Here is a 27,279-nt window from a genome sequence, read left to right as displayed (position 1 = left end):
GTTCTCCTTTCTTGGTAAGGTTGTGCAAGAGTTTGGCGATGTTCGCAAAACCTTTCACGAAACGCCGGTAATAAGAGGTTAATCCTAGGAAGGCTCTGGTTTTGTGCACATCGCGGGGTGGGGGGATGTCGGCGATTGCACGTAGCTTGTCGGGGTCGGGAGAGATGCCCTCTGCATTGATCAGGTGTCTGAGGAAGGAGACTGATCGTTCAGCTAGAACACATTTTGTGGGTTTTAGCTTGAGTCCGGCCTGGCGTATACACTGGAATACCTGTTTGAGGTGGTGGAGGTGGTCGGCCCAGGTGTGGCTGAAAACTATGACATCATCCAGGTAAGCCAAACAGGTTTCCCAGGTGAGTCCGCTCAGCACAGATTCCATGAGGCGGGAGAACGTGGCAGGGGCATTGCAGAGTCCGAAGGGAAAGACGTTAAATTCGTAGTGCTTCCCATTTGATGTTGAGAAGGCAGTTTTGTGTTTGTCGTCGGGGTGGACTGGAACCTGCCAGTAGCCTGATTGCAGGTCTAGGGTAGAGAACCATGTCGATCCGTGGAGGGACTCTAGGGAGTCGTCGATCCTGGGTAGTGGTGTAGTGTCTTTGATGGTAACGTCGTTCACTCTGCAGTAATCGATGCAGAAAAGCATGGTTCCATCCTTTTTTCGCATGAGTACTACAGGTGAGGACAATGGGCTAGTGGAGTTTGAGATGACACTGGCATCGAGCATTTCCTGGACCTGCCGGTCTTCTTCTGCCCGCTGTTTGGGTTTTTTTCGGCGTGATGGTTGGCGAATGGGAGGTCCGGTAGTGTGAATCTCGTGGCTGAGATAGGTGGTGTGGCCAAGATCGGTCGGGCCGGCGGAGAATAAGTCCTGAAAGTCCAGGAGTGGTTGGTGGAGGCTGTTTGATTGGGAAGGGGATAGATGTGGTGGTATGTTGGGGAGAGTGGGGTGATTAGGGGGTGGTGTTGAGCATGGTTCTACCGCTTCTGTATCACCAATGATGAGTCCTCGAGGCAGAGTTAATGGTGTTGTGGCGAGATTCGCGATACGGATTTGGTGGGCGTGGGGGAGAAGAAAAGTAGGGGAAACTAAACAGGATGATAGGGGTCCGGTGGGGATGGACGGTGAAAAAAGAACTGATGTGCCTGAGGGTCTGGTGAGTGTTATCCACGCTTCGTGGTGAGGTGGAATGGTAATGGCGGAAGCAATAGTGGCAGGGAATGAGGGAGTTTGGGGTAAAAAGGGTGGAATGGGAGATGGGGTTGGAGGGGGATGAAGGAGGCATTTAGTGAGGTTGGGGTGGGGTTACATGTACAGGTGAGTTGGGGAGCGTGAGTGTTGTAGGGTGGTGTGTGTGTGTGTGGGTGGTGGTGTTTTCTTTTTTTTTTTTTTTTTCCTTGTTGGTGGATGCTTGGTTGGGGTGGGCTGGACCGAAGTGGAGGCGACGCTGATAACAATCAATGGTCGCGTGGAGTTTCTGAAGGAGGTCCAGGCCGACGTATCCATCATATTGACTACATGAAGAATCAAATATGATGAATGGGTGGTTGGTGGAGACTCTTTGGTGAGTGGTGGTTTGTAGGGCCCGGGTTTCCCCACGGATGGGTAGGGAGCCGTCCCCCGCGTCTACGAGGTTGGCTGAAGTGGGGAGGAGTGGGCCGAATGCTGAGATGTGGCGGGAGTAAAAATGGGAGTAGAGGCAAGGCCTGGCTGCTCCCGTATCCACCAGTAATCTTGCCTTGACCCCGTTCAGCCAAATCTTGTTGTAGACTGGGGGTCTGTAGTTGTGTGAGGTGGCCCCCGCCACCGTGGGGAGGTGCGGGGACGGGCCTAAAAATCCATCTGCTGAGGATGGGTGAGATCGTCGTGCTCGTCGTCGTCCGGTCCTTGGTAGAGCAGTGGTGGCGTGTCGTCCTCCTGAGTGTCATCGTCAAGGGAGGAGACATTCCTACGCCCTTGTTGGGGATTTTTGCACCTGCTCGCCTTGAGTTGCTCCCTTATGTCGTGAAGGGGGCAGGTGTGACTGCAAGCTGTGAACTCCCAAGGGTTTATGGTAATTAGATTGCCTTGTTCCCTGGGGTTAGGGCGCTTCTTTTGTGGGTAAGCCCTGGGTACTATGGGAGGCGGCTCTGTAGGCGGCTGGTGAGGCGGCAGCTTGGGTTTTGGTGGGGGGTTGTGATTTGTGGGAAATCTTGTTATGGGAAATCTTGTTACTGCGTGAAGGGGTTGTGGTGTGGGATGGGCGGCGAGGAGACGTCTGACGAGTTGCAGGTCCTGATCCATGTTTCCTGAGGGATCATAAATGGAGAAGTGTTCCCTGACCATGCTAGGGAGAATCCTCAGCAGAGCGTTGAATGTATGAGTATCCCGAGTATTCATTTCTGCCTCAGGATAAGCGGCGCTGACAAGGCGCTGAGCCTGGATGAAAGTGTCGTCCAAGTTACTGTCGTAGGTGAGGGCTTCGAGCTGTGAAAGAGCGACAACTCTGCCCATACAAGACATAAAAGCCTGTTTCACTATTTCTGTGAACTGGTCCCATGACAGTTCTGGGACTACTTTTGGTGCGACATTGGTGATAATTTTTCCCAGGTTAGGTAATGTGACCGCAATTTTCTCCTTATCCGAGTCAAACCCTATGTCTAAGAGGGGTTTGATCATATCCAAATATACATCAATGTCACATTGGTCCGGGTTGAATTTTGGCAATTGAATGTGCGGTTTGGCTGCTATTGTGCAAGTTTCCTTTTTTTTGTTCCTCCATGCTTTTACTCAGATCCAGAACCACCACTTGCCACCAGTGTTATGCTGAGTGTTTTTAGGTCGACTCCTCGCCCTAAAAACACTAGCGACTGAGCGGGGTCCTCTTTCCAGACCGGAAGTAAAGCACCAACAAAGGAACAGGACATAAAAACTAGGCAGTATACCTTAACACATCTATTACCTTAATTCTAAAACCGTTACAATATGGTACAGAGTGATATTTAAGATATAGGATACAGGGACACAGAGTTAGGTTGGGATGACTCGAGATACCACTGTACTCAACACACAATTTGATCACGTATAACAATGGCTTTTGGTTCTATAAGTGGGGGTGATTGTCTTTCATTAAAGCCCAAAATATCTATACTCACAGTAGTAAAAGGAATACACAAGGTTAAGAGTCTGAGGGAGGAGTATTACTGTAAGAAAGGCAGGGTGCGGATCATGACACTCGACTCAATTAACTAGACGCAGCGACACTCTCCTTGGGGTTTTGGGTTTCCCGATCACCTGACTGCCATTCACACTGATGGGGAAACTCCTCTATTCTGGGAGGGGGATAATACTTTACTTACTATTGTTGAATTACCCTCCTTTAAGGGACATGTGAGTTTATTGGGATTAATAACACATAACTGTTGATTTCATATGGATCGCACTATGTCACTCTGTCACTGTTCCTGTTCCTCTTTCTTGGGTATACTTAGGTCTAAGGGGCGTCACTGATCTACCCGTTTTTCCTGGGTTAATTCACTTTGTCACTCTGGTCGAGGGGGAGGACCTCAGGGGACTCTACCCGTGGCGGGCGACACACTACCCGCAGGGAAGTCACTACCCGGGTCCGGTCCATCGGTGAGTTGCAGGGAGGCCCTCCTATCTGGGGGCCTTGACCTGGAGGTAGACCCTTATCTCAGGGTCTCGTCGGTGTGGTGCAGGGAGGCCCGCCTGTCTGGGGGCCTCGACCTGGGAGGTGGCCCTCGGGGCTGGGGCCAAACAGTTGGAGGAGGCGGGTCTGGCGTCGGAGGCTCCGTGGTGTGAGGGGGTCAGCGTTACTCTCACTTGTAGGCTGCTGGGCTCGCCTGGGGGTCCTGGGACTGCGGAGCTCTGCCAGGGAACGCACCGTCAGGGTTGGGCTGCGGCCTCGTCTCCTGCTGGTGCCTGGAGAAGACGAGAATCTCCCAAGAGTAGGAGGCAGGTCCGGACTGGGACTTTGCCTCCGCTCCGGTGACACCTTCGGGGCAACTCTTCCAAGTGGTGTCCAGCTATTCCCACAGGGGAATGCTGAAGGTGGAGTGCACACGGAGACCGTGTCCTCTCCTATATACAGGGAGGGCAGCACGGACGCGAATCTCTCTCCTGTCTCTGTCACAGCCGTGGCTCCAGGTTGCTTTACCCTGGGACCCACTTTTCGCTTTCTACTAGGGACTCTTACCCTTGGGGTGGCAGAGGGTACTGGCCCCTCGTGGCTCACTATTGGGCCTCCTGCCCTGTATGTGGCAGAGGGTATTTCTCCCTCGTGGCTCACTGGGTATGTGGCAGAGGGTGTTGTTCCCTCGTGGCTCACTGTGGCAGAGGGTACTGGACCCTCGTGGCTCACTATTGGGTCTCCTGCCCTCTTTGTGGCAGAGGGTATTTCTCCCTCGTGGCTCACTGTATATGTGGCAGAGAGTATTGCTCCCTCGTGGCTCACTATAGGGCCTCTTACCCTGGGCGTGGCAGAGGTGGGGACACCTCGTGGCTCACTGAAGGGCCTCCTGCCCTTGAGGGGTGTAACTATGGCCGTCACCAAAAAGCTACTAGGGACTGACTCTTTATCAGTCCCACCCCACTGCTGTCGATGGTTAGCCCGCCTGTGAGGTTGTCTCCGATCCTGGCTCACCTGGTGTCGGGGCAGTTGCGGGGAAAAGGGGCACAGGTCAGTGGTGGTTGGGTGACCCTCTTGCCCTGGGTCATTAGCCCCCCCGTTGTCCCTTCCTGGGGTGGTGGGGTGGTGGTGGCCTGGTGGTGGGGTGGGGGGTGGCGGAGTGGATGGTCCGGCGGCAGGCATTTTACCACCGTCGTCTGTGAAAAAGTCACGACCCCGTGACTGCAGGTGGTAGGTGGTGGTAGTGAACGTCTTGTTGATTGGGGTGAGGTGTTGCAGGAGGTTCATCCAGTGGTTGGTCATGGTGTTTGGTTCTTGGGCTGGGTTGAAAAAGAGGCGGATGGAGGATGGGCGGTTTGTGTGGCATAGGTGGCGGAGAAGCTGGGGCGTCTGTCGGATCTTGATGGGTGGCTGGTTGTAGGGTAGCCAGTGGACTCGGGTGATCCTCATCTTGGTGGTTGGTGCCTGGTGTGAGGGCAGTAGCTGAATGCTGGTGAGTGATGGTGGGTAGGTGCTTTTATGGGGAATGGGTCTGTGGGTGGAGGATTTCACTTTAGGGAATTGGGATTTGGGGGTTTTCCATCGTGCTTGGTGGAGAGGGAGGGTGATGGGGGAGGTGTTTGGGGGAGGGGGGGTTTGTGGTGGTGGGTGGCGGGCTGGGCGTTCACTGGGTGGTGGTGTTGGGGTGTATCTGGATGGTGGGGGTGAGAGGCGACCAGACCTGGTAGTGGTGGTGGTGAGTGTGGGTGTGGGTGGTGAGGGTGGTTGTGCACGTGGTGGTGGTGAGGGTGTGCGGCTGTTGGGGGGTGAGGTGGGTGGCAGTGCGGTGTGGCGGGTATAGTGGGCATGGTTGCGGGGGAGGGGGAGAGTGTTTGATGGGGTAAGTATGGGCGTGGTGCGGGTGCAGGTGGCAGGGGGTTGAGGAGTGCGGTGTGAGGAGGTAGTGGCTTGAGGCGGCAGTGGTGAGGCAGGTGGTGGAAGCGACGTTGTGTGGGGGGTGGTATGGGGATGGGTGGTAGAGAGAGGGGTGGGAGGCGGTGAGTGGGTGGTGGTGCTGGGCGGGGGTGGCGATGGGGGCGGTGCTAGGGAAAGTGGTGGCACTATCGATAGTTTAACCTTCGATGGGATGGGAACATAGACGATACCTTAATCTGGGCAAGACGCCGCTCCCTACCTGGAGGCAGATGATGAAACCCGGGAACAACACACCTTCAATACTCTCCTGAGAGTACTCCCCAGTGTAGTCAAAGAGCACTTTACAATCCATGACCTGACTGGAGACATGGATAAGGACATCCAACTGATACGGCGCCTCCTGACCTCCCGCCCTGCACCCCAGCAGATCAACGTGGTAAACAAGTTCCCCACCCAAATCCTGGCTCCCCCAGTCAAGCCACGTCCGCCTATGCCCCGTACCAGCCCCACCCCAGCACCTAGCCCGCCTAGGGCACACCCACACACCGGCGTCCCGCCCACAGGGAGAACCCCAACCTCATCTTAGTGAATCCCTGGGAATTCTCGGCGTGCAGCTCCAGGTGCCCACTGCACGATATCAGAGATCAATTAAAGGCTGCACGACGGAAAGCTACCACCCCAGGCAACGCAAAGTTACCTCTCTAGACGATGAGGTAGCATAGGACGAACCTGCACCTGTGGAGGAGACTGACCCCGGGGAACAGGAGATGGAGCAAGAAAAAGGAGACCCAAGACAGCTGGATTTTTAGGTCCACCCCCACACCCTCCCACGGTGGTGGGGGCCATTTCGCCCAAATATTGTCCCCCAGTTTACCACAAGATGAAGCTGAACGGGGTGAAAGCCAGACTTCTGGTCGATACGGGAGCGGCCAGATCCTGCCTTTATAGCCATTACTTCTACCATCACAAATCGACCTTTGGCCTGCTCCGCCCCACAGCTACTCACCTTGTGGATGTGGGGGATGGCCCCCTGCCCATCCTTGGGGAGACATGGGCCTTAAGAGTCGACACCCACCAACCAATGCCAACCCAACATCAGTTCATAATATTCAACTCTTCCTGCCGGAATTATGACAGATACCTGAGGTTGGACCCGTTGCAGAAGTTAGGAGCCATCATAGATTGCTGCAACAGACAGCTCCAGTTCCGTGCATTACCCGACCCTCCACCCCAGGCCATCTGCACCTGCATGCCACGGCCACGGCCGGAAGACTGTCCCCCCCTTCCTTCCCCCCCTCTTCCCCCTCCACTGCCCACCCCCCTCCCTCTTTTCCTGCCACCATTTCCTCTGCTGTCACCATTCCCCCCCACCATGAAGCTTGGGTGCCCCTTAACCAACCCTCCAGCCCCTCCGTCCTATTTTCCCCACTCCTACCACCTGGAACCCTCTTGGCCTGCCTTCTGCCCCCAGCTTTCCTTTCCTCGCATCACACGGCAGTCCGGATTGCCAACCCCGCCCCCTCGCCCCTCACCCTCCCAAAAGGCTCATAATTGGAGAGACGGAGGAAGCTGAGCCCTGCACCCCTTCCCCCTCCCACTCCTCCACCCTCCTGCCCCCTATCCCCAACCATCTCTCCGCCCATCAGTCAGACACCCTCCGCCGCCTATTCCTGGATTTCCAGGATCTCCTCACAGCAGAACCAGCTGACATCGGACACACCACCTACCTGGCTCATGAAATTCATACGACAGGCCCACTGGTTCGACAGCCATCCCGATGGAAGAACCCCAAACAGCAGGAAAAGTAAGACCGCCAGGTACAGGGGATGATCGAAGCTGGAGTTGTCTCCCCCTCCACCAGCCCCTGGTCCTCCCCCGTCGTCCTCATCAAAAAAAAAAAAAAAAGGATGGCATGATGGGGTTCTGTGTCGACTACTGCCGGCTTAACAACGTAACTACCAAAGACGCCACTCCACTCCCACGTATAGACGATTCCCTGGATTCCTCGTATGGAGCCTCCTGGTTCTCTACCCTTGACCTCCAGTCAGGGTATTGGCAGGTCCTTGTGCACCAAGAGGATAGAGGCAAAACTGCTTTCTCGACCAGCAACGGGAAACATTACGAGTTTAATGTCCTGCCGTTCGGCCTCTGCAATGCCCCTGCCACCTTCTCTTGGTAAATGGAATCTGTCCTCAGCGGTCTCACGTGGGAGATCTGCCTTGCATACTTGGATGACGTCATTGTTTTCAGCCAGACCTGGGCTGACCACCTGCAGTGCCTCTGCTGGGTTTTTACCAGGATCCGACAGGCGGGCCTCAAACTCCGGCCTGCCAAGTGCGTTTTAGCTGCCAGAACCATCTCGTTTCTGGGGCACGTCATCTCCCAGGTAGTCATATCTCCCGACCCTGACAAACTCTGCACCATTGCGGACATATCCCCACAACAGGACGTTCATGGAATCAGGGCCTTCCTTGGCCTGACGTCCTATTGCCATCGCTTCATGAAGGAGTTTTGCCACATCACCAAACCACTCCACAAACTTACCTGTAAGGGGGAACTGTTCCTCTGGACGGACGAGAGACGAGCTGCCTTCCAACAGCTTAAAGACAAGCTCGTTTCTGCCCCCATCGTTGCTTTTCCCGACTATGCCCTCCTGTTCCACCTCTATACCGACGTCTCCCTCCTTGCCATCAGCTCTGTGTTAGCGCAAGTCCAAGAGGGCCGTGAACGCATCATCACCTGTGCCAGTCGTACCCTAAATCAGGCAGAGAAAAACTATGCCGCCACCAAGCAAGAGTGCTTGGGCATCATCTGCGCACTTGAGCACTTTCGGGCATATGTCTTTGGGACCCAAGTCACCATCATTACAGACCACCAGTCCCTCCAGTGGTTACAACAGTCAGACACCCACAATGCCCAGCTCATCTGATGGCACGAAACCCTGGAGGAATTCATTTATGAAATTTCATACCACCCTGGGAAACTCCATACCAACACAGATGCCTCTCTCGGCTCCCCATCCACGCCACCCAGCCCGAGCCAGACCTCCTCCAAAATGGCATCACAAAGAACGGCAACCTTGGATCCCCCAGCATCTTTTCAAAAAACTATATCGCCAGGGCGACCACCTCCTAATTCCGTCAGGTTATTTCGTCCTAGCCCCTGACACCGCCCTTGATGCCCTGCAACACCTGCACACCCACAACGGCATTCACCTGGGTACAAAAAAACTGCTGCAGGTTTTCAATGACACCTACTAGGCACCCAATCCTTCTGCCCTTGCCAAGGGAATTACCCAAACCTGCCGCAATTGTGTCTTTAGTAAAGACACCACCTGTACCACAGGACCATCGGGCCATATCACCACCCACAAACCCTGGCAGCTGCTAGTGATTGACGTGGTGGGACCCTTCCCTCCAATATCGGGCTACATTATTACTTTCATTGACACGTATTCCAAATATGTCATGCCCTGCCCAGCAAAGGAACATCATGCTATCACGCTGGCCGACACCCTCCTTCAGCACGTATTCCCCTACTTTGGCATTCCCCAAGCGATCCACTCAGACAACGCACTCAAATTCACCGGTAAGATCTGGGCAGATTTGGCTCACATCTTTGGGTACAACATCAAACATCTCCCACGTCTCCCACTACTGGCCACAAGGAAATGCAGTATGAGAGCACAGCCACTGGACACTGATGAGTCAGTTTTGCACCCAAACAGAAGCCACTAAGAATGATGACTGGCCCGCCCACATAAAAATCGTACAATGGGGCATCAACTCCTGCCCCCGAGAGGACGGAGTTTCGCCATATGAGCGCGTGTTCAAGGAAACACCCCTCCTTCTGCCCCTTCGGCAGCACCTGCAACCCCCCACCTCTGCTCCCACGACAGACCCTCTACACCACCTCAAATGCCGCTTGACCCACCTTCAACACAACCTGGACCTCAGCCCCGACCCTGCCTCCAACCCCTATAAACCGGGTGACACAATCATGATAGCCCAGCTCCCTACCCCCCACAACCTCGCACCCTGCTTCACAGGACCCCACACCATCACCCACGTCCCTAACCCCTATCAGGTCACCATCAACTACCATGGGACTCCTCGCACCCTCTGAAACTGGCGCATGCACCCCTTTCGCACTTCCACCCTCACCACCCCGGCCCCACACCCCGTCCCTCCCTCCACTCCCGCGCCGCCCCCTCCTACCACCTATAACTGCTACATCTCCTCCTCCCCATCTCCCGCCACTTCCGTCTCACCAGCCGTCACGCCGCATCACACCTCACCTGACAACCCACAAATGCCTCGCTGGTCCCCCACCTCTTCCCTACCCGCCACCCCCTCCCCCCGCACCCAGCATCATGTGTCTTGCCTCCACCCCCCACAGCCCCGCCCCAGCCATCACCCACTGCTGCCCCCACACTCTTCAGCCCACTGCCCACACACACCCCCACCCCCAACTCCCCACGCCATGCCGCCAACACTCCAACTGTCCCACGCCTGCTCATACATGCCCCAAGCACCTCACGCCCACGCCAACCCAACACACCCACATCACCACCCACACCCATCCTCAAAACAACCATCACACACTCTAGGCACCTCTCCCGCCCACCCACCCGATACACATACTCTCCCACCCCACCCGCCTCGCTGCAAAATCACACTTCTACCTCTGCCCTAAACCATCTCACACTCATGATACATCAAGCACAAATCCCAGCCACCTACACTCCTCAGAAACGCTACGCCACATTACTCCGGGATAAAACCAAACACTCACCGTCCATCTCAAGCATTCAACACCACACCACACCACGGACAACAACTACCACCATGAAAATGCAGTGAGCTGTATGAGCACCGTCACTCGGACTTAACTAGCGAGTCCGAGGACAGCACCACCTCCTGCAACTCCTCTGCTCCTCCACCGCCACATCCACCTTCTTCCTCACCTGCGATGAGGAACAAGATGAGAACACTACCACCACAGCCTGGCACGCCCTCCTCCGACACCTGGAGCCAGTCTACGCCACCTATGACACCCAAGTCTACCACCTCCAGTCATGGGGACATGACTTTTCCCCAGCAGATGGTGGTAAAATGCAGTATAGTGTCCCTGAGAGCGCCCAGACACCCCCACAAGGAGCCCAAAGAGGAGCAACGACAGCCCGTCGGGACTCGGAATGACAACGGCATAAGTCAGCCCAGGCCGTGCAACCCTATGACCTGGAGCTTGCCCACTGACACCATACCAGGAGTACCAGACTACCCTCCGGGCGAGCCTTCACCAACCAGCTAAGGGATGGAGCTACCTATCCAGCTCCTGCCAGCACCCCAGAGACAGCTTGTAGCTGCTCACCCCTCGCTAAGAAGGAAGCCTGTAGCCGCTCTGAAGATTCCAAGGAGATGGCCTGTAGTCGCTCTGAAGGTGTTTTCCTTGAGATGGCCTGTAGCCGCTCACCCCTCGCAAAGGAGACTGTACCCGCTCCGAAGGTGTTCTTCCTGAGACGGCCTATAGCAGCTCAACCCCCCTCCTGAAGGAGACAGCCTGTAGCTGCTCCCGCCTTCGTCAAACGGCCTGTAGCCACTCCGAAGGTGTTCCCCCTGAGACGGCCTGTAGCTGCTCACCCCTCCTGAAGGAGACGGCCTGTAGCCGCTCCAGCCTTTCTCAGGAGACGGCCTGTAGCCACTCCAAAGGTGTTCCCCCTGAGATGGCCTGTAGCTGCTCAACACCCCTCCTGAAGGAAATGGCTTGCAGCCGCTCCCACCTTCGTCAGGAGCCGGCCTGTAGCTGCTCCAAAGGTGCCTTTGGGTTGCTGGCAGCCACCCACTTTCCCAGGCCACAGCCAGTACCCGGGACTTGGTAACTGCCTGTAGCCACGCCCCCAGGAAGCCACGGCCAGTAGCCAGGCCCTACGGCAGGAGACGGCCTGTAGCTGCTCCGCTGCCTGGAACTGATGCCTGTTCTCCGACCCCTGACGCAGAGGGAGTCTCGGGGGGAGTATTGGAGAGGCCCTGTAGTCTCCCCCGGCCTCTGCTCTGTACAACTGGTCCTGGAGGAGACCCACCAGATGGACCCCGATGCAGACTGGTGCTGCAGCCCCTTCCTGTCGGTGCCGCCAAGCCCCGGGGACTGCAGCCCTCAGGAACCCCAGACAGCCCCCAGAACTCCCGGGAGGGAACTCCCCACACCTCGACGGCGGAGGTCCTCGTCCTCCATCAGGAGCCTGAATGGCCAATTCAGGCAATTGTTTGGCCCCAGCCCTGAGGGCTGCACCCCTGTCCCGAGCCCTGAGAGCGTGGGACCCTTCGCCACCCAAAGCCCTGGACAAGAACGGATGCCCCTGCACATGATCCTGTGTCCTCTAAGTACAGAGGCCCCCAGTGGAGCCCAGCCCCATCAGTAGTGGAGCTGGCCACCCCTCCGCCCGTGCACCTGACCGCCACAGCGCCAGATTCAACTGGAGTGACGATAATTGTGTAGTGTCAGTGATCAAGCAGTGCAAAGGCAGAATAGTGAACTAACCCTCTAATGGAAGTCAGCGATAATACCAAAGTGGTGGAGTGAAGAATAGATACAGTGAACAGTGTATGTGACCCAGGGGACGGAATAGTGAGCTACCTCTTTGACAAGATTCATTAACAATACCAAAGTGGTAGAGTGAGTGACAGTAACAGTTTAAAAGCAAAATACGAGTTGAGGGTAATGGGGTAAATACGCTACCATCAGAATATATCTCATAATACTAAGACCATAATCAGACCCCAGTGCCTTACGCCACACTCCCCAATGAGAAAGAACCTAAACATCTCGACACGCATAGAAAACCTGGACTTCCCTGATTAAGGACACTCTGCCTCAAGTGCTATTCACTGTGACCCAAAACAGTATCCTACGTGATATTGCTAACTATATTTAGACATAAGAGCTTATAATTACCCAGTATACTTGTGCCTGTAACATCTACTCATTCCCCTGTCCAACTATGCAATACACGTGTAAGGTTGTTGCCTGGAGCTTTTGTGTCCTGCCTCTCCCTTATTTGTCTAAGCCCTGGTCTCGAAAGAGAGCCCCGCTATATGCTAGGCGTTTACGGAACGGGAAGCCGAACCTAAAACACCTAGCATTACACTTTGCTTCACTGGGAGAAGGGAAGGTCCAAGGCTCACAACTCTTGGCCTGGGGTGGGTGGAGGCCCTGTGGGAGTCCCTTCGTCCCGCAGCCACGAGACCACTCTCAGGTGCGTCGTCTCTCTGCTAGGGCTCGGGATGTGTGTGGCGAGAGGCCCCTCACCATCGGGGCTGGGGACTGGGGTCTGGCCCTTGGGACTGGGGCCGAACAGGCATTGGAGGTGCTCACTCAAGCGCCTGGTGGAGGACAGGCATCGCCTTCGTCGGAGTGGGGAGTGTGCCCGCCCAGGGGTCCGGGGGACGTCCTTGGAGGGACACCAGTTGTGGTCTTCTGCTGAGGACGCCACCATCAAAGCTGGACTGCGGCATCACTCTTGGCCTGAATCCGTCAGGTAGGCATCCTCTTCTTACGGAAGGAGGGAGAACAACCCTGGGGACGTCCCCCGGACCCCTGGGTGGAAACAGACAGAGGGCAGCTACAGGCCGTCCCTTTGCTGTCGGTGCAGCTACAGGCTGTTGCCAGGGCCCGACTCCCTAATGGGCACTCAGGCGAGGTGTGGCTACTGACCTTTGCTTCCCTGCTGGTGCGGCTACCAGCCATCACCGAGGTCCTGCAAGGAGGGCCCCATGCAGGATACAGGCCATCTCTCCCCTACGGGTGCAGCCGCAGGCCGTCACTGGTGGTGTGCCCTCTGAGGCAACTACAATAGGAGAGGGGACGTATCGGTCTCTTCCCAGCGTGGCTACAGGCCATTGCTGGTCTCTGTAGGGGATGTGAGCAGCACTAGGTGGAGCAGCTACAAGTCGTCTCCTAATTAGTGGTCTGGCTACAGGCCATGACCTTTTTTTGTGTGCGGCTACAAGCTGTCTCTGGTGCCCGGCTACAGGCTGTGGCCCTTGGTGGTGAGCAGCTACAGGCCATCTCTGGTGCCTGGCTACAGGCCATGGCCCATTCTTTTTGTGAGTGGCTACAGTCCGTCCCTTTATAAATTGAGAGGCTACAGGCCGTCTCAAATGCCCGGCTACAGGCCGTGGCTGGGGTGCTGCTCGGAACTGTTACGCCAGTTCCATCCCTATCCTGTCGGTGGTCAGTTTACCCGGAAGGTAGTATACTTTGACTAAGACGGTGGCGGAGAGCGAGTTCCGGGGAATAGGGGCGCACGGCCCGGGTGAACTTATGACCCTGTTGCCCGGGCGCGTCCGCGCGCCGTCCAGCCGTCCGTGTCCTCCTCTTGGGGGAGTGGTGGCGGCTTGCGTTGCGACAGCCGGCATTTTACGCTCAGTGCCCCAAATCCGTATACCCTATTGCTGCTCAGAGTTTCCCACAAATGTAGCCAATAACCTAATAAAATCGTAGCGAAATTAAAGAGAGGGAGCATCGATATATACTGTAGCCTATATCAGTGAAAGCGATACTTGGTAACACTGCCTTTAGTGCCTCAATGTTTATCTTGTATGTAATTATTTACACTATCAAAAATTTATCTATTTATTTCCAGTCCACAGTACTTGGTCTGTTCAGAATGAAGCACGTTCAAAATAATAACAAGAATAAAGGGTCAACAGAAGTTTGGATTATATATCCAGGAAATGTGCCACAAAGACTTACACTTGCTAGGAATATCCGAGATAATTTATCTAACACATCTCTTATCCTAGTAAATGATAAAATATATCCTTTCGAAGGTTTTAACTAACGAGCAACGACATTTAACAAACTCTGTAATCAACAGACATAGTAAACAGAGCAGATAATTTAATTTTCCCAAACATTCAGAGTTTAGCGGCATTTCTGAGGTGTGTGGACTTGGTTGGATGACACCCATGAGTGAAGGCAACCTGGGAAGTGTAGTGGTTGGCAAAGGGCTTAGGTCTTCCAGATCCCAAGGAACGAGAGGAGTGCTCCACAATGTCACAGGGAAGCAAAAATTCATCAACGGCCCTCAGAGTAGACTATAATATCCTACGAAATCAACTCCTGCTACCGGTAAGGGGAACATAATTATTTTGATTGTTGAAGTTACCATCACAGTAGTGTGGACAACCGTTATTATTCAGCCAGTATCAAACTTCAGGTATTAGTTCTCAAACTTCATTCAAAATATTGTGTCGAATGTCAGCTAATGGTGCCTTTTTCAGTCTAATACCGTATTGTGTAGAATTTCACCTAATGGCGCATTTTTCAGTCTGTCTATGTAAAGCCAGACGCCATAATCCTGTAAGGGGTGGCCATTTGACTTTTAGTTGCTGAAGCCGATATCACACTGGCATGTGTTGACGTCCAAATTTGCCGCTGTGTGAGGGTGGTGCACAGCCAAGCATGGAATGCCACCAGACCCATTCATGCACGTCTGCGTTTGCCGTGGCTGTCTAAAACTCCCAAGTCTCCTTGTCCTCCACAGTAGACATTATCCCTAGTTGTGGCCAAGCAGTGTGTCACCAGATATCTTGAACTCAGCAGTCAGGTCATAATTATCACAATTCTCAGTATACCTGGTAATTTATTTTACTACAGTACCTTAAGTAAACTTTGGCCATTATTTTACAAGTGCACAGGGATTTGGAATCTCAGTTTTACTCTTACAGATATCTAAATCTCACCATTGCGAACATTTTGAACCCTAGAAACAACTTCCGCAAATGAATATTAACGCGAAAAAAGATTTTTGAAAATTTTCCGAAAAATTACTCTCTACAAAGTCTGGTGATATGTGAGACCTATCGCGGCGCGTGCTTATTGCATTGTGGTCCTGTCTCGCATGTGTCTACCATCACGTCACGGTTCACGTGACTTATGGGTGGGGCTAAAGCATGTGTCTACTGTTACGTCACGTGCTATCTGCTCATGCATGAAGTTCAAACTGATACAACCGGCGCACAAATTTGAATTTCAGATACGCTAGGGTCCCGCAGGATTTGAAAGTCAGTACGTCTCCAGCCATGACCTGTGAAGCCTGCAAAATTACCGTAAGTACTTCAGGAGCTGTAAACTGGTGAGTAAAGGCATTATTTCGTATTTACCCCGGTTAGGTTAGGTTAGATGAGGTTTGGTTAATGTCAGGGTGGGTCTGGGGGGCAAAGCCCCCCAGTTAGAAAGCACAGCCAGGGCTGGGGGGTCTGGGGGGTGAAGCCCCCCAGTTAGCAAACACGGACTCCCTAAGAAGCTTAAAATTTCATTTTTCCGAAGGATTTTAGTGTTTTTGGTTTGAATCTGATAACAGTTTAACTTGGAAATCACTTGTTTTTGCGTTTTTTCCTCACCCAAAACCCCGCTTTCCCAGAGGTTCCCCATTGTTCTTGGCACGGAAAAATATAATTTTATGGCTTAGCTTAGGAGATAATGGTTTGCTGGTGACAGCGGGCAGGCGATTGTTGGTGCAAGGCGGTAGGGAGTAAGCCAGACGGCCCAGCGCGCAGCGGCCTGGCTGGTGAAACCAATGTATTTCTGATGGTTTTTGATGTCCATCTATCTATCTATCTATTGTCAGACACCATAATCCCTTAAGGGGTGGCCATTTGACTTTGAGTTATAGTCTCACCAATCTAAAACCAAGGTTTGGGTGGGGTCTGGCGCTGGGTGCAGCCATGCCATACTTCCTAAACGAGCGATGAGTAGATTCTGTTATATATGTAATAGGCATCACAGATAGGTACACACATACTAGTACAATATAAACGTAAGTATTCTAGCATATCAAAGGAAGGTAAACTTGTAATGCATATGGCTCTTGTACATCAATAAAGAAACGTGGCATACATATTTTACAGTAGTGCTGAAAAAAATGTAGTTACTTTTACCGACTTTCACGGTAGTTCTAAGTTGGGTAAGTAATGTAACAATTACGTTTATGATATAATTTGAAGGAATCAGTAGAACATACGCTATTTTCTTAGTAGAAATAAATAAGTTAAAACACTCACGAGCGGCAACATCCAGGCCCATACTGGGAGTTAATCCATTGGAGGGAGATTTAAGCTTCTGTCACGTGCTTCCACTGTTCACTTTGTTATATATATAACTTAAATTATATTTATAACTTAAATTAGTTTGTCTTTACACACAAAAAAAAAAACACACACACACAAAAACACACACATACACACACACACACACACAAAAGTGGGTGAAGTCATGTCAGGCCAGGTGGCGAGGTGTGAGCGGACGAACTCTAACGGTGTCAGGTCAGCCACTACCCAGTCAGAGTATAGGAAACAAGGCAACGCTGTACGCCGGGAAATCCCCGGCTGAACTCCACCCAAACCTTGGTTTTAGATTGGTGAGACTATAGTTGTTTTATGGGGAGGGGCACTAACCCTCCACCAACCCACTTGTTGACACGTAGGCAGCACGTATGGTTTGGTTATATGGTTACCACCCAGTGTTGTAAATGGTTTTTGATGTGCTGTGAATTATTCTGACCATCATTTCTATCACAGATCATTATATTATGTGATTTCCCTCACCCAAAAACCCCGGGTTCGCCCATCTCCCCCATTCTTGTGGGGGATATCTTGAAATATACTGATTTGCGGCAGAATTGAAGGTCAGATTCGTTCGAAACACATCAAAAACTATCAGAAATACCTTGGTTTCACCAAAAAAGACATCCCTGTGCACTTGTAAAAAATTACCAAACTTTGTACACCAGTAATTTTTTTAAATGCTCCTTTGATTTTGTTTGAGAAAATGGTAGTTGGTAAGGAGACATGACCACCATATTTTGCAAGTTTCTGTTATTTCCTTACTCCAGCTTTTCATGTAATTCTTTTAAGCATTTTCTGATTGCATTCTCAAGTTTCAGTGTTTTTTTGTATATTTTAAAAGTAGTGAAAAGCATTGAAAAAAAAAAGTGTTTGTTTACAGATGGACAAATTCTTGTGCACGAAGACAGATGGACGTCGTCTTAGAATGCCAGTTTTGAACGAACTTACCTTTGTCAAGGCCGGATTATCTAAACCTATCCAAATTTTTTGTAACAACCCAAGCTTATTTATTCTAACCAAACCTACTTTAGGCTGACCTAACTAATTCTGTGCTATCTGTCTAGTGCTAGATCCCTTAATCCCGTAAGGGGTGGCCACAAAAAATTGCCTCCATGTCACCGTGTCCCCCATCATTTCACTGCCCTGCTCCCAGCTCACACCCTACTCTCTCTTATATCTCTCCACTCCAACATCCTAACTTAACCTGTCCTTTATGTACGGTAATCATATTTTCTGTGTTTGCTGCTACATCTTCTTCATACTCAAAAGTTCACTTCAATACTCCTATACAAAGTCACTGAATCAGTTGAAAGGATTTTTTTTTTTTTTTTTTTTTTTTTTTTTTTTTTTTTTTTAAGAGATAGCCATTGTAATTGAGCTAGTGAGGGGTTTCCTAGCTCTGTGGCACTGCAGAGATCCAGATTTTAAGAATAATAAGCTTAAGAGGTACCGTAGCAGTTTTGGATCATTTCAGCTTTCATCACCAAGCAGTTTCCTGAGGACTTGGTAGCAGTTTTGGGTCATTTCAGCTTTCATCACCAAGCAGTTTCCTGAGGACTGCACTACTGTACCCATTGCAAAAGTCATTAGTTGGCTCATGTCCATTGTTGTTGATAAACTCGTCTTCTGCTGGAGAGTCTGGACAAGTGGCCTATCAGCCACGTGGGGAGAACTTGATAAGGCGGAAGAAAGTATCCATCAGTGCACACTGTGTGATGAGGAATATATCTATCTATCTATCTGTCTTTAGCCAGATGCCATAATGGGTGGCTGTTTGACTTTGAATTACAGTATTTTTTTTTTTTTTTTAAGGGAGGGGCATGGTGGCTCAGTGTTAGAGTGCCTGACTCTGGACCGAAGAGTCATGACTTTGCACTGCACCTGGGCTAGCTGCCATGTTAGGAGGGGTAGCGCTTTCCTGTCACCTAGCTGTTTGTAAGGTAGCAGCCATGGCTCAGTGGGTTAGAGCGTTCTGACTGAAGCGTCAGAGGTTCGAGTCCACACAAGGGTCATTGGTAGACATCAGGAAGGGCATTAGGTCACAAAGTGCTACACACTCCAAAAACCTAAGTCCTCTACCCAGGGGCAATGCCTTAGCCCTTATTGACAAAAGGGGACACGGTGTATACCTAACAAAAAAAGGGGGGGGGGGGCACTAACCTTCTGCCAACCCACTTGTTGACATGTAGGGAATATGTATGGTTGGTTATATGGTTACCACCCATCATCTTTAATGGTTTTCTGGCTTACCGGAAACCATTAGGCTTGTCACTCAACATAGCTAAAGCCACCTGAGGAGGAAGGAAGAGTAGCTAATAAAAAGTGGCTAGGAAATAGGAGAAATAGGAAGAGAGGAGGACAGACACAGAAAAGCAATGATAAAGGTGAAGGAAGAAGTAGGCAACACTACATTCAGTTCAGTTTTGACATCCATTTTGTTATGCATGCATCATCCACCTGTCCCAGTGTGAGAGCGACTTAATGGGAAGGGGCACTAACCTTCCACCAACCCACTTGCTGAGACATAGGAAACACGTATAGGTTGATTATATGGTTACCACCCTGTTATAAATGATCTCCAGGCTTGCAGGAAACCATTAGGCTTGTCACTTAGTGCAAAGCCACCTGAAAAGAAAAAAAGAGTGGTACAGGTGACAGGGAAGATGGGAGAAATATGAAGAAATGAGGAGAGACACAAAAAGAAGGATAAATGTGAAGAAAGAAGTCTGCAGCACTACACCAAGTGAGTGGATGACAATTACCACCACCTACCACCACTATTTTATATGTACAGTGAACTGTCACATTTGGCGAGTTTTTATTTGGCGAATACACTTTTGGTGATGGGATGGGATTGTACACAACACTCTAATTTGGTGACAGAAATCTCATATTTGGCGAGTTGTTTATAATAAGAATATATTTTACGCCAGTTAATTTCAACAGTTTTTTTATTAATCTGAATTAACTGTCACTTTTTATTGCTTTTCTTTCCTTTACAGGTGGCTTTACATTGAGTGACAAGCCAAATGGTTTCCTGTAAGCCAAGAAATCATTTACAATGCTGGGTGGTAACCATATAACCAAACCATACGTGCTCCCTACGTGACAACAAGTGGGTTGGTGGAGGGTTAGTGCCCCTCTCCGTAAAACAAGAAGTCAAACGGCCACCCCTTATGGGATTATGGCTTCTGGCAATAGATAGATAGACAGATAGATAGAATTTCAACAAAATTTAGTTTGTATTGTGAAATTCAAGTCTCATCTTTTCAAACCTCTTGAAGTAGCCAGATTGTGCTACAAATAGCGAATTGGGCTACTTTTGGAAGCCCTGTGCTACTAAATTTTGTACATAGGCTAATAATGCTGGACTACTTTATACTGAAATTTGCTACTTTTGAGGCCTGTTTCTGCTACTTTTGGTCACAAGACTCTGGCACCCCTGGTTCCAAGACATCTTTCTTTACACTTCTCTGCCTGCCATCATCATGTGCAGTACACTTCTTGGCCAACCACCATCACGTGTGCAGCATTTAGTCTGTGTTTTATTGTGATTCCTACCTGTGTTGAGGACTTGAGAACACTTAATGGCGATGAAACACAGAAATGTGGAATGGGTGACTTTGGCAGACCACCAACTAAGGCATCCACACACCATGTGTACGTCAAGCCCATTATTTTCTTTTCTTATGTGAGTTTTTCTGTTTTGTATTGTTTCTTGGCTAAAATAAATTAAATTGAATCATGTTATGTGTGTTTATCACATGATTTACACCCAGTAATGTTGTAATATAGGCAGAAAATCAGTCCAGTCATGCATGCTCAGAACCAATTTATTTTTTTCCCATTACTTATTCAGTTCAGATTTGGCGAATTCCAGTTTGGTGAATTTTTTTTCGCACCTATTACTCACCAATTGTGAGAGTTCACTGTACCTTGTTACAGTGGAATCTCCTAAATTGCGGTCTTATGAAACTGGGCACAGGCTTTGATTTGAGAATTTCACAATTTAGAAATAACTAATCTTACGGGAAAAATTACTTGTGTGCCTATCATTTTGGAGAAGTTGCCCCCTTTACCCCCAAGCCTACATCAAACTGATCACCAGTGAACACTAACAACCCATCCTCGAAGAAGTTGTTGTCTTAGGAAGGTTTCTATCGGCCATGGTAACACTGGGCAGGTGGAGGAACCTCCGGGGAAAAAAAAAGAAAATCTTGTACACCACACCGGAACCACACGCTGTAAACAAAAAGGAGACAATGCACGAGCTCAAGCCGCACGACGGGGCTCTCGTACCCACGCCCCTCATGCTTGGTGTGGAAGGGAATTGCTGTGATTGGCTTAGAGTAGCTAAGTGTATGCTTGAATATAATTGGTTTAGTAATTAATAGAGACCGTATAGAAAGAGAGACTGGACAGCCAATATTTAAAGCTGTTTGCTGATTGGGCAGCCACCATGATGCCATTTTTGTACAAACACCTTACAGCACGGATGCTGGCGGACTGCAGAGTCGTCTAAAAATACATCTCGTCACTTGCTGTGAGAGCTACATGATTGTTTTATGAATAAAATACAGTAATCCCTCCACTATCAGATGTAATAGAGCCAAGGGCATGTCCTGAAAGTGGTCCCATCTGGAAAGTGGGCCTCTGACTGCTGGACTGGTACTTATGACCCTAACCCAGCCTAACTCTGAAAGCCACCTAAATAACTCCTTAGCAGACATGCACAGCACTTATTTAAACCTATTTAAGACCCTATTCACACCAATAATGGACATAAAGCATGAAATAAATGAAATGGAACCAGAGAATGAGGAATTAGAAGTCTATCTATCTATCTATCTATAGCCCGACGCCCTAATCCTGCAAAGGGTGGCCGCAGACAAAACGCCTCCAAGTCGCTCTGTCACCCACCATTTGACTACCCTCCCCCCAACTCACCCCCCACTCCCTCATATACCTCTCAACTCCATCCCTCCACCTCATCCTCGGTCTACCTCTCCCTCTCCCTCCCTCCACCTCACCTACATACACCCTCTTAGTCAGTCTTTCATTCTCCATTCTCTTCACGTCCAAACCACCTCAGTGTATTTCTCCTAATCTTCTCAACCACATCCACATCCACCCCACAGCGTTCCTTCACTTCTTCATTCGTCAACCTGTCCCTCCACGTCACTCCACATGCTCCTTTCAAGTAACTCATTTCGACCGCTCTCAGTCTTGACTTGTTCCCCTCTTGCAAGGTCCATGCCTCGCTTCCATACATCAGGGTAGGGATCACAATATTATCATGCAGTGACTTCTTAACTTCCATACTCACCTCCCTATTTCTCATCACTGCTTTCAGTGTACCAACAACCTTCCTTCCCTGCTGTACCCTTTCATGCACTTCATCCCCCAAAGTTCCATCCTTACTCATCACACTACCCAAGTACTTGAATGCACTCACATTCTCCATATCCTCACCATCCAACCTCACTGCACACTCTGTGACTTCATTCCTCTCAAACACCATAACTTTACTTTTGTTTACATTAACTTTCAGATTCCTTCTCCTACACACTGTCCCAAATTCATTCACCAAACCTTGCAACTCCCATTCATCTTCACTCAACAGTACTGTATCATCAGCAAACAGCAACACCGGAATCTTCCAAATCTCACCCTCATTCATTAGAGCCACCCCCACATCCACTGCCCTACCCTGCACCTCCTTAACAACCCCATCCATGTATATATTAAACAGCCATGGAGACATCACACAACCCTGTTTCAGTCCCACATTGAGATCAAAGAACTCACTCAGCTCACCATCCACTCGCACCGTAACCCTAGCTCCCTCGTACATACTCTTCACAGCACTCAACAATTTCCCCTCCACGCCATATATTCTTAATACCTTCCACATACCTTGCCTATCTATTCAGTCATAAGCTTTCTCCAAGTCCATGAAGGCAGCATACACTTTCCTTCCCTTCTCTAGACTCTTCTCCACTAAACATCTTAGAACAAAAATCTGATCTACACACCCTTTTCCCTTACTAAATCCCCCTTGTTCTTCTCCAACTAGCTCCTCTGTCATATGCCTAACCCTATCAATGAGTATTCTACCATATATTTTACCAGTCACACTAAGTAGGCAAATACCCCTATGTTTACCACATACTTCTCTCTCTCCTTTTCCTTTGTATAAAGGAACAATTATACCTGATTTCCAGTCCTCTGGAACCCTTCCCTCATCCCAAGCCAATCTACACAACTTCCATATCCACCCCACAACAATCTCACCCCCATACCTAAGCATTTCACCACACACTCCATCAATTCCTGGGGCCTTTCCCAACTTAATATTCTTCATCGCTTCCACTACTTCCACCCTACTGATCTCTTCCTCCCTCCTCTCATCTCTTCTTCTCCCAGCCATTTTCCAACCACTTATACTCGCACTGCTCTCACTCTCCACATTCAACAAATCCTCAAAGTGCTCCTTCCATCTCCTCAGTTTCTCTCTCTTCTCCACCAATAATCTATTATTCCTATCTTTCACTCCCCTACTATTTCCCCTTTCACACTGCCTTACTTTCTTTACCTCTTTCCAAAACAATTTCTTACTCTTCCTCCATTTCACACTCAGATTCCTCCCAAACTCCTCATCCACTTTCTTTTTACTCTCCTTCACCAGTCTCTTAACCTCCCTTCTCCTGCTCACATATACCTCTCTCTTCTCTCTCTCATCTTCTCCCCTACCTCTACTCGCTAACCATTCACTATATGCCTTCTTCTTTTGTTCCACAGCTCGTTTTACCTCATCATTCCACCATGCTGTCCCTTGCACACCCTTGCATCTCCTCCTCACTCCACAAACCGCCTCACAGACTGCGCCTATCTCTTCCGTGAATATCTTACTAACATCATCCACCCCTTCCATCTGCTCTAGCTCATACCTTCCCAGTCTTTCTTCCACTATGCTCTTATACCCTGTCATTTGCTCATTATCTTGCAATTTCTCCATTCTTCTCACAGGAGTTGCTTCCTCCTGTCTTCCCCTTCGTCTCCTCAACCAGTTTCTTTGCAGCTCTACCTTGGCCATCACTAAGTGATGGTCCGAGACTCCATTCCCCCACCCTCTCCACACTCTTGCATCCAACATTTGTCTTCTCATTCGCTCATCCACACACACGTAGTCTATCATTGCCTTTCGTTCAACAAGTTCACCATCCATCCCCCTCATTACTCTCCATGTATACCGGTGGATCATCTTATGCCGAAAGTAGGTGTTGGCTATTGTCAACCCCTTACAAGCACAGATGTCCACCAAAGCACTTCCATTCCCATCTACGTCAGCTGGCACACCCCACTGACCAACCACTCCATCCACTTGTACATTCCCAACTTTGCCATTCATGTCTCCAATCAACAGCACTCTCTCGCTCCTCTCAAACTTGTCCATACACACTTGTACACTCGCCCAAAACTCATCTTTCACTCTTGCTACTCGATCCTCTGTCGGGGCATACACACATACAATCGCCCACGCTTGTATACCTACTTTCATCCTCACCCATACAATCCTTGCACCCACTGTTCCATACTCTCTTATATTCTCTTTCCACTTCTTGCTTATCATCAGACATACTCTCTCTCTTGCCCTCTCATTTTCATTGAGTTCCGCACATATACCTAAACCATATTCCCATTCTCTCACCCTTTCACCTGTCCATTTAGTTTCAGTCAATCCACATATATCCACTTTTGCATCCTCAAGCACCTGAACAAAATACTTAAGCCTAGCAGTGTACGGGGTACTGTACTTACAGCACTTCTGTGGCTGCCTCCTCTAACTCTCTAAGGCTCTGGTAGTTGTGAAAATGCTCTTGAAGCACGTACAGTGATCCAGTGTTGTGCTACACTTAATTCTTTGCACTGTGAGTTATAATTGTTTAACACTGCACATTCTTCTTAATTGAACCACGCCAGTTTCAACCGCGAGTTTGCACTCCACACTCACTCCACAGTTAATCCTTTGCACTCTAAATTCTAATTTCTTAACACTGCACAACACTGTAACTTCCCATGTGATCTAGTGGCAAGGTATTGCAGTTTATTCACAAAAATGAGCACGTGCACCATCCATTACGATGGACGTCTTCCCTGAATGAAGATTAGGCAGTAACTGGGGACAGGGTTGCCTGAACTTGGCCACATTACCAAACTCCTCAATTTTCATTACCAGATTTAACTTTTTATTACCAAATTCTTAAAGGAAGCATTTATTCTTCACTAATTATGTGTACAAATGGAAATAATCACTCTCCTTATAATCAGCAGCATGTTTATTTTTGCACTGTGTATGTTAGCAGATTAACAAAGACAGTCCACCATCTTCATGATCTGTATCTTCATACATGTGAAGAATCTGTTTGGTAATGGATCATGCTGATTCACTACCAAATGAACTTTTCAGTACCAAATTGGCCCACATTTGGTAATGAAAAATACCAAATGGCAACTATGACGGGGGAAGGGAGAGGAAGGAAGGGGTGAAGGGGCCATGGCGTAAACAGCTGTTTGGCGCCGTGCAGCAATTTCAAATTACGGAAGGGGTGAAGGGGCCGTGGTGTAAACAGCTGTTTGGCGCCGCGCAGCAATTTCAAATTACGGAAAGGGAAAAAATGCAGATTTTTGCGGGATTTTTTTCCTTTTTTGGCCATTTTTGGGTTCTGAAGGTCGAGGCCCACAATGTCTGGTAAGTGGGGAGTCCGGAAAGTGGGCATCCAGAAAGTACAGGGATTACTGTAATGCTTTAATTGTAGTAGATTTTGTTAATTTGAGTTACTGAAGATTTCCATTTTAATCCTTATATCTACATATGGTATGTAAACATTGAGATATCGCCAAATTGTAATGTTGCCAAACCAAACTGTTGGTAGCTGCAAAATTGGGGGGAGGGGGATGCTATGTTTTTTTTACTCACATGGAATGTGAGAGGAGTGAATGATGAAGTGAAAGAGAGAGAGAGATTGTTCAGGTGCTTGAGGATGCAAAAGTGGATATATGTGGATTGACTGAAACTAAATGGACAGGTGAAAGGGTGAGAGAATGGGAATATGGTTTAGGTATATGTGCAGGAGTTAATGAGAATGAGAGGGCAAGAGAGGGAGTATGTCTGATGATAAGCAAGAAGTGGAAGGAGAATATAAGAGAGTATGGAACAGTGGGTGCAAGGATTGTATGGGTGAGGATGAAAGTAGGTATACAAGCGTGGGCGATTGTATGTGTGTATGCTCGGACAGAGGACCGAGTGGCAAGAGTGAAAGATGAGTTTTGGGCGAGAGTAGAAGCATGTATGGACAAATTTGAGAGGAGCGAGAGAGTGCTTTTGATTGGAGACATGAATGGCAAAGTTGGGAATGTACGAGTGGATGGAGTGGTTGGTCAGTGGGGTGTGCCAGCTGTAGCAGATGGGAATGGTAATGCTTTGGTGGACATCTGTGCTGGTAAGGGGTTGACAATAGCCAGCACCTACTTTCGGCATAAGATGATCCACCGGTATACATGGAGAGTAATGAGGAGGATGGATGGTGAACTTGTTGAACGAAAGGCAATGATAGACTACGTGTGTGTGGATGAGCGAATGAGAAGACAAGTGTTGGATGCAAGAGTGCGGAGAGGGTGGGGGAATGGAGTCTCGGACTATCACTTAGTGATGGCCAAGATAAAGCTGCAAAGAAAATGGTTAAGGAGACGAAGGGGAAGACAGGAGGAAACAGCTCCTGTGAGAAGAATGGAGAATTTGCAAGATAGTGAGAAAATGGCAGAGTATAAGAGTATAGTGGAAGAAAGACTGGGAAGGTATGAGCTAGAGCAGGTGGAAAGGGTGGAAGACCTATAAGATATTCACGGAAGAGATAGGTGCAGCGTGTGAGGTGGTTTGTGGAGTGAGGAGGAGATGCAAGGGTGTGCAGGGGACAGCATGGTGGAATGATGAGGTGAAACGAGCTGTGGAACAAAAGAAGAAGGCATATAGTGAATGGTTAGCGAGTAGAGGTAGGGGAGAAGATGAGAGAGAGAAGAGAGAGGTATATGTGAGCAGGAGAAGGAAGATGAAGTGACTGGTGAAGGAGAGTAAAAAGAAAGTGGATGAAGAGTTTGGGAGGAATCTGAGTGTGAAATGGAGGGAGAGTAAGAAATTGTTTTGGAAGGAGGTAAAGAAAGTAAGGCAGTGTGAAAGGGGATATAATACGAGAGTGAAAGATAGGAATAATAGATTGTTGGTGGAGAAGAGAGAGAAATTGAGGAGATGGAAGGAGCACTTTGAGGAATTTGCGATAGGATATTGGTAGTGAAAATTCCGTTGGGAAGAAAGATAGCTGTGATTATATCGGCATATGCTCCACAGGCAGGATTGGATGAATCAGAGAAAGATAGATTTTGGGATGATTTAATACGTGTAGTGGGTGGTATGCGGGATGATGAGATAGTGATTTTGGGAGGGGACTTAAATGGTCATGTAGGTTATGAAGGAGTGCATGGGGGATGTGCATATGGTCTAAGGAATGCAGAAGGGGAAAGGATACTCGAGTTTGGGGAGGCAACGGACATGA

At 49.5% G+C, this 27,279-nt stretch overlaps 1 protein-coding gene across 1 annotated transcript in view; it reads left to right on the top strand.

Moving 5' to 3' along the window:
* The first annotated feature begins 14,548 nt into the window (after positions 1–14,548).
* LOC145414864 (PIH1 domain-containing protein 1-like) overlaps positions 14,549–27,279 on the top strand; it is a 212,651-nt gene continuing 199,920 nt past the window's right edge. The window contains exon 1 of the mRNA XM_080284286.1: positions 14,549–14,672. Coding sequence (XP_080140412.1) covers positions 14,595–14,672 — 78 coding nt within the window. The 5' untranslated portion in view covers positions 14,549–14,594. The remainder of the gene's footprint in view (positions 14,673–27,279) is intronic.

This window comes from Coenobita brevimanus, chromosome 101 (assembly GCF_032717465.1).
Source record: "Coenobita brevimanus isolate Jiangsu-jjx chromosome 101, ASM3271746v2, whole genome shotgun sequence".
Taxonomy (NCBI): Eukaryota; Metazoa; Arthropoda; class Malacostraca; order Decapoda; family Coenobitidae; genus Coenobita; species Coenobita brevimanus.
The sequence above is the reverse complement of the archived record's forward strand: the minus strand, read 5'-3'. Positions and strand labels throughout refer to the sequence as shown.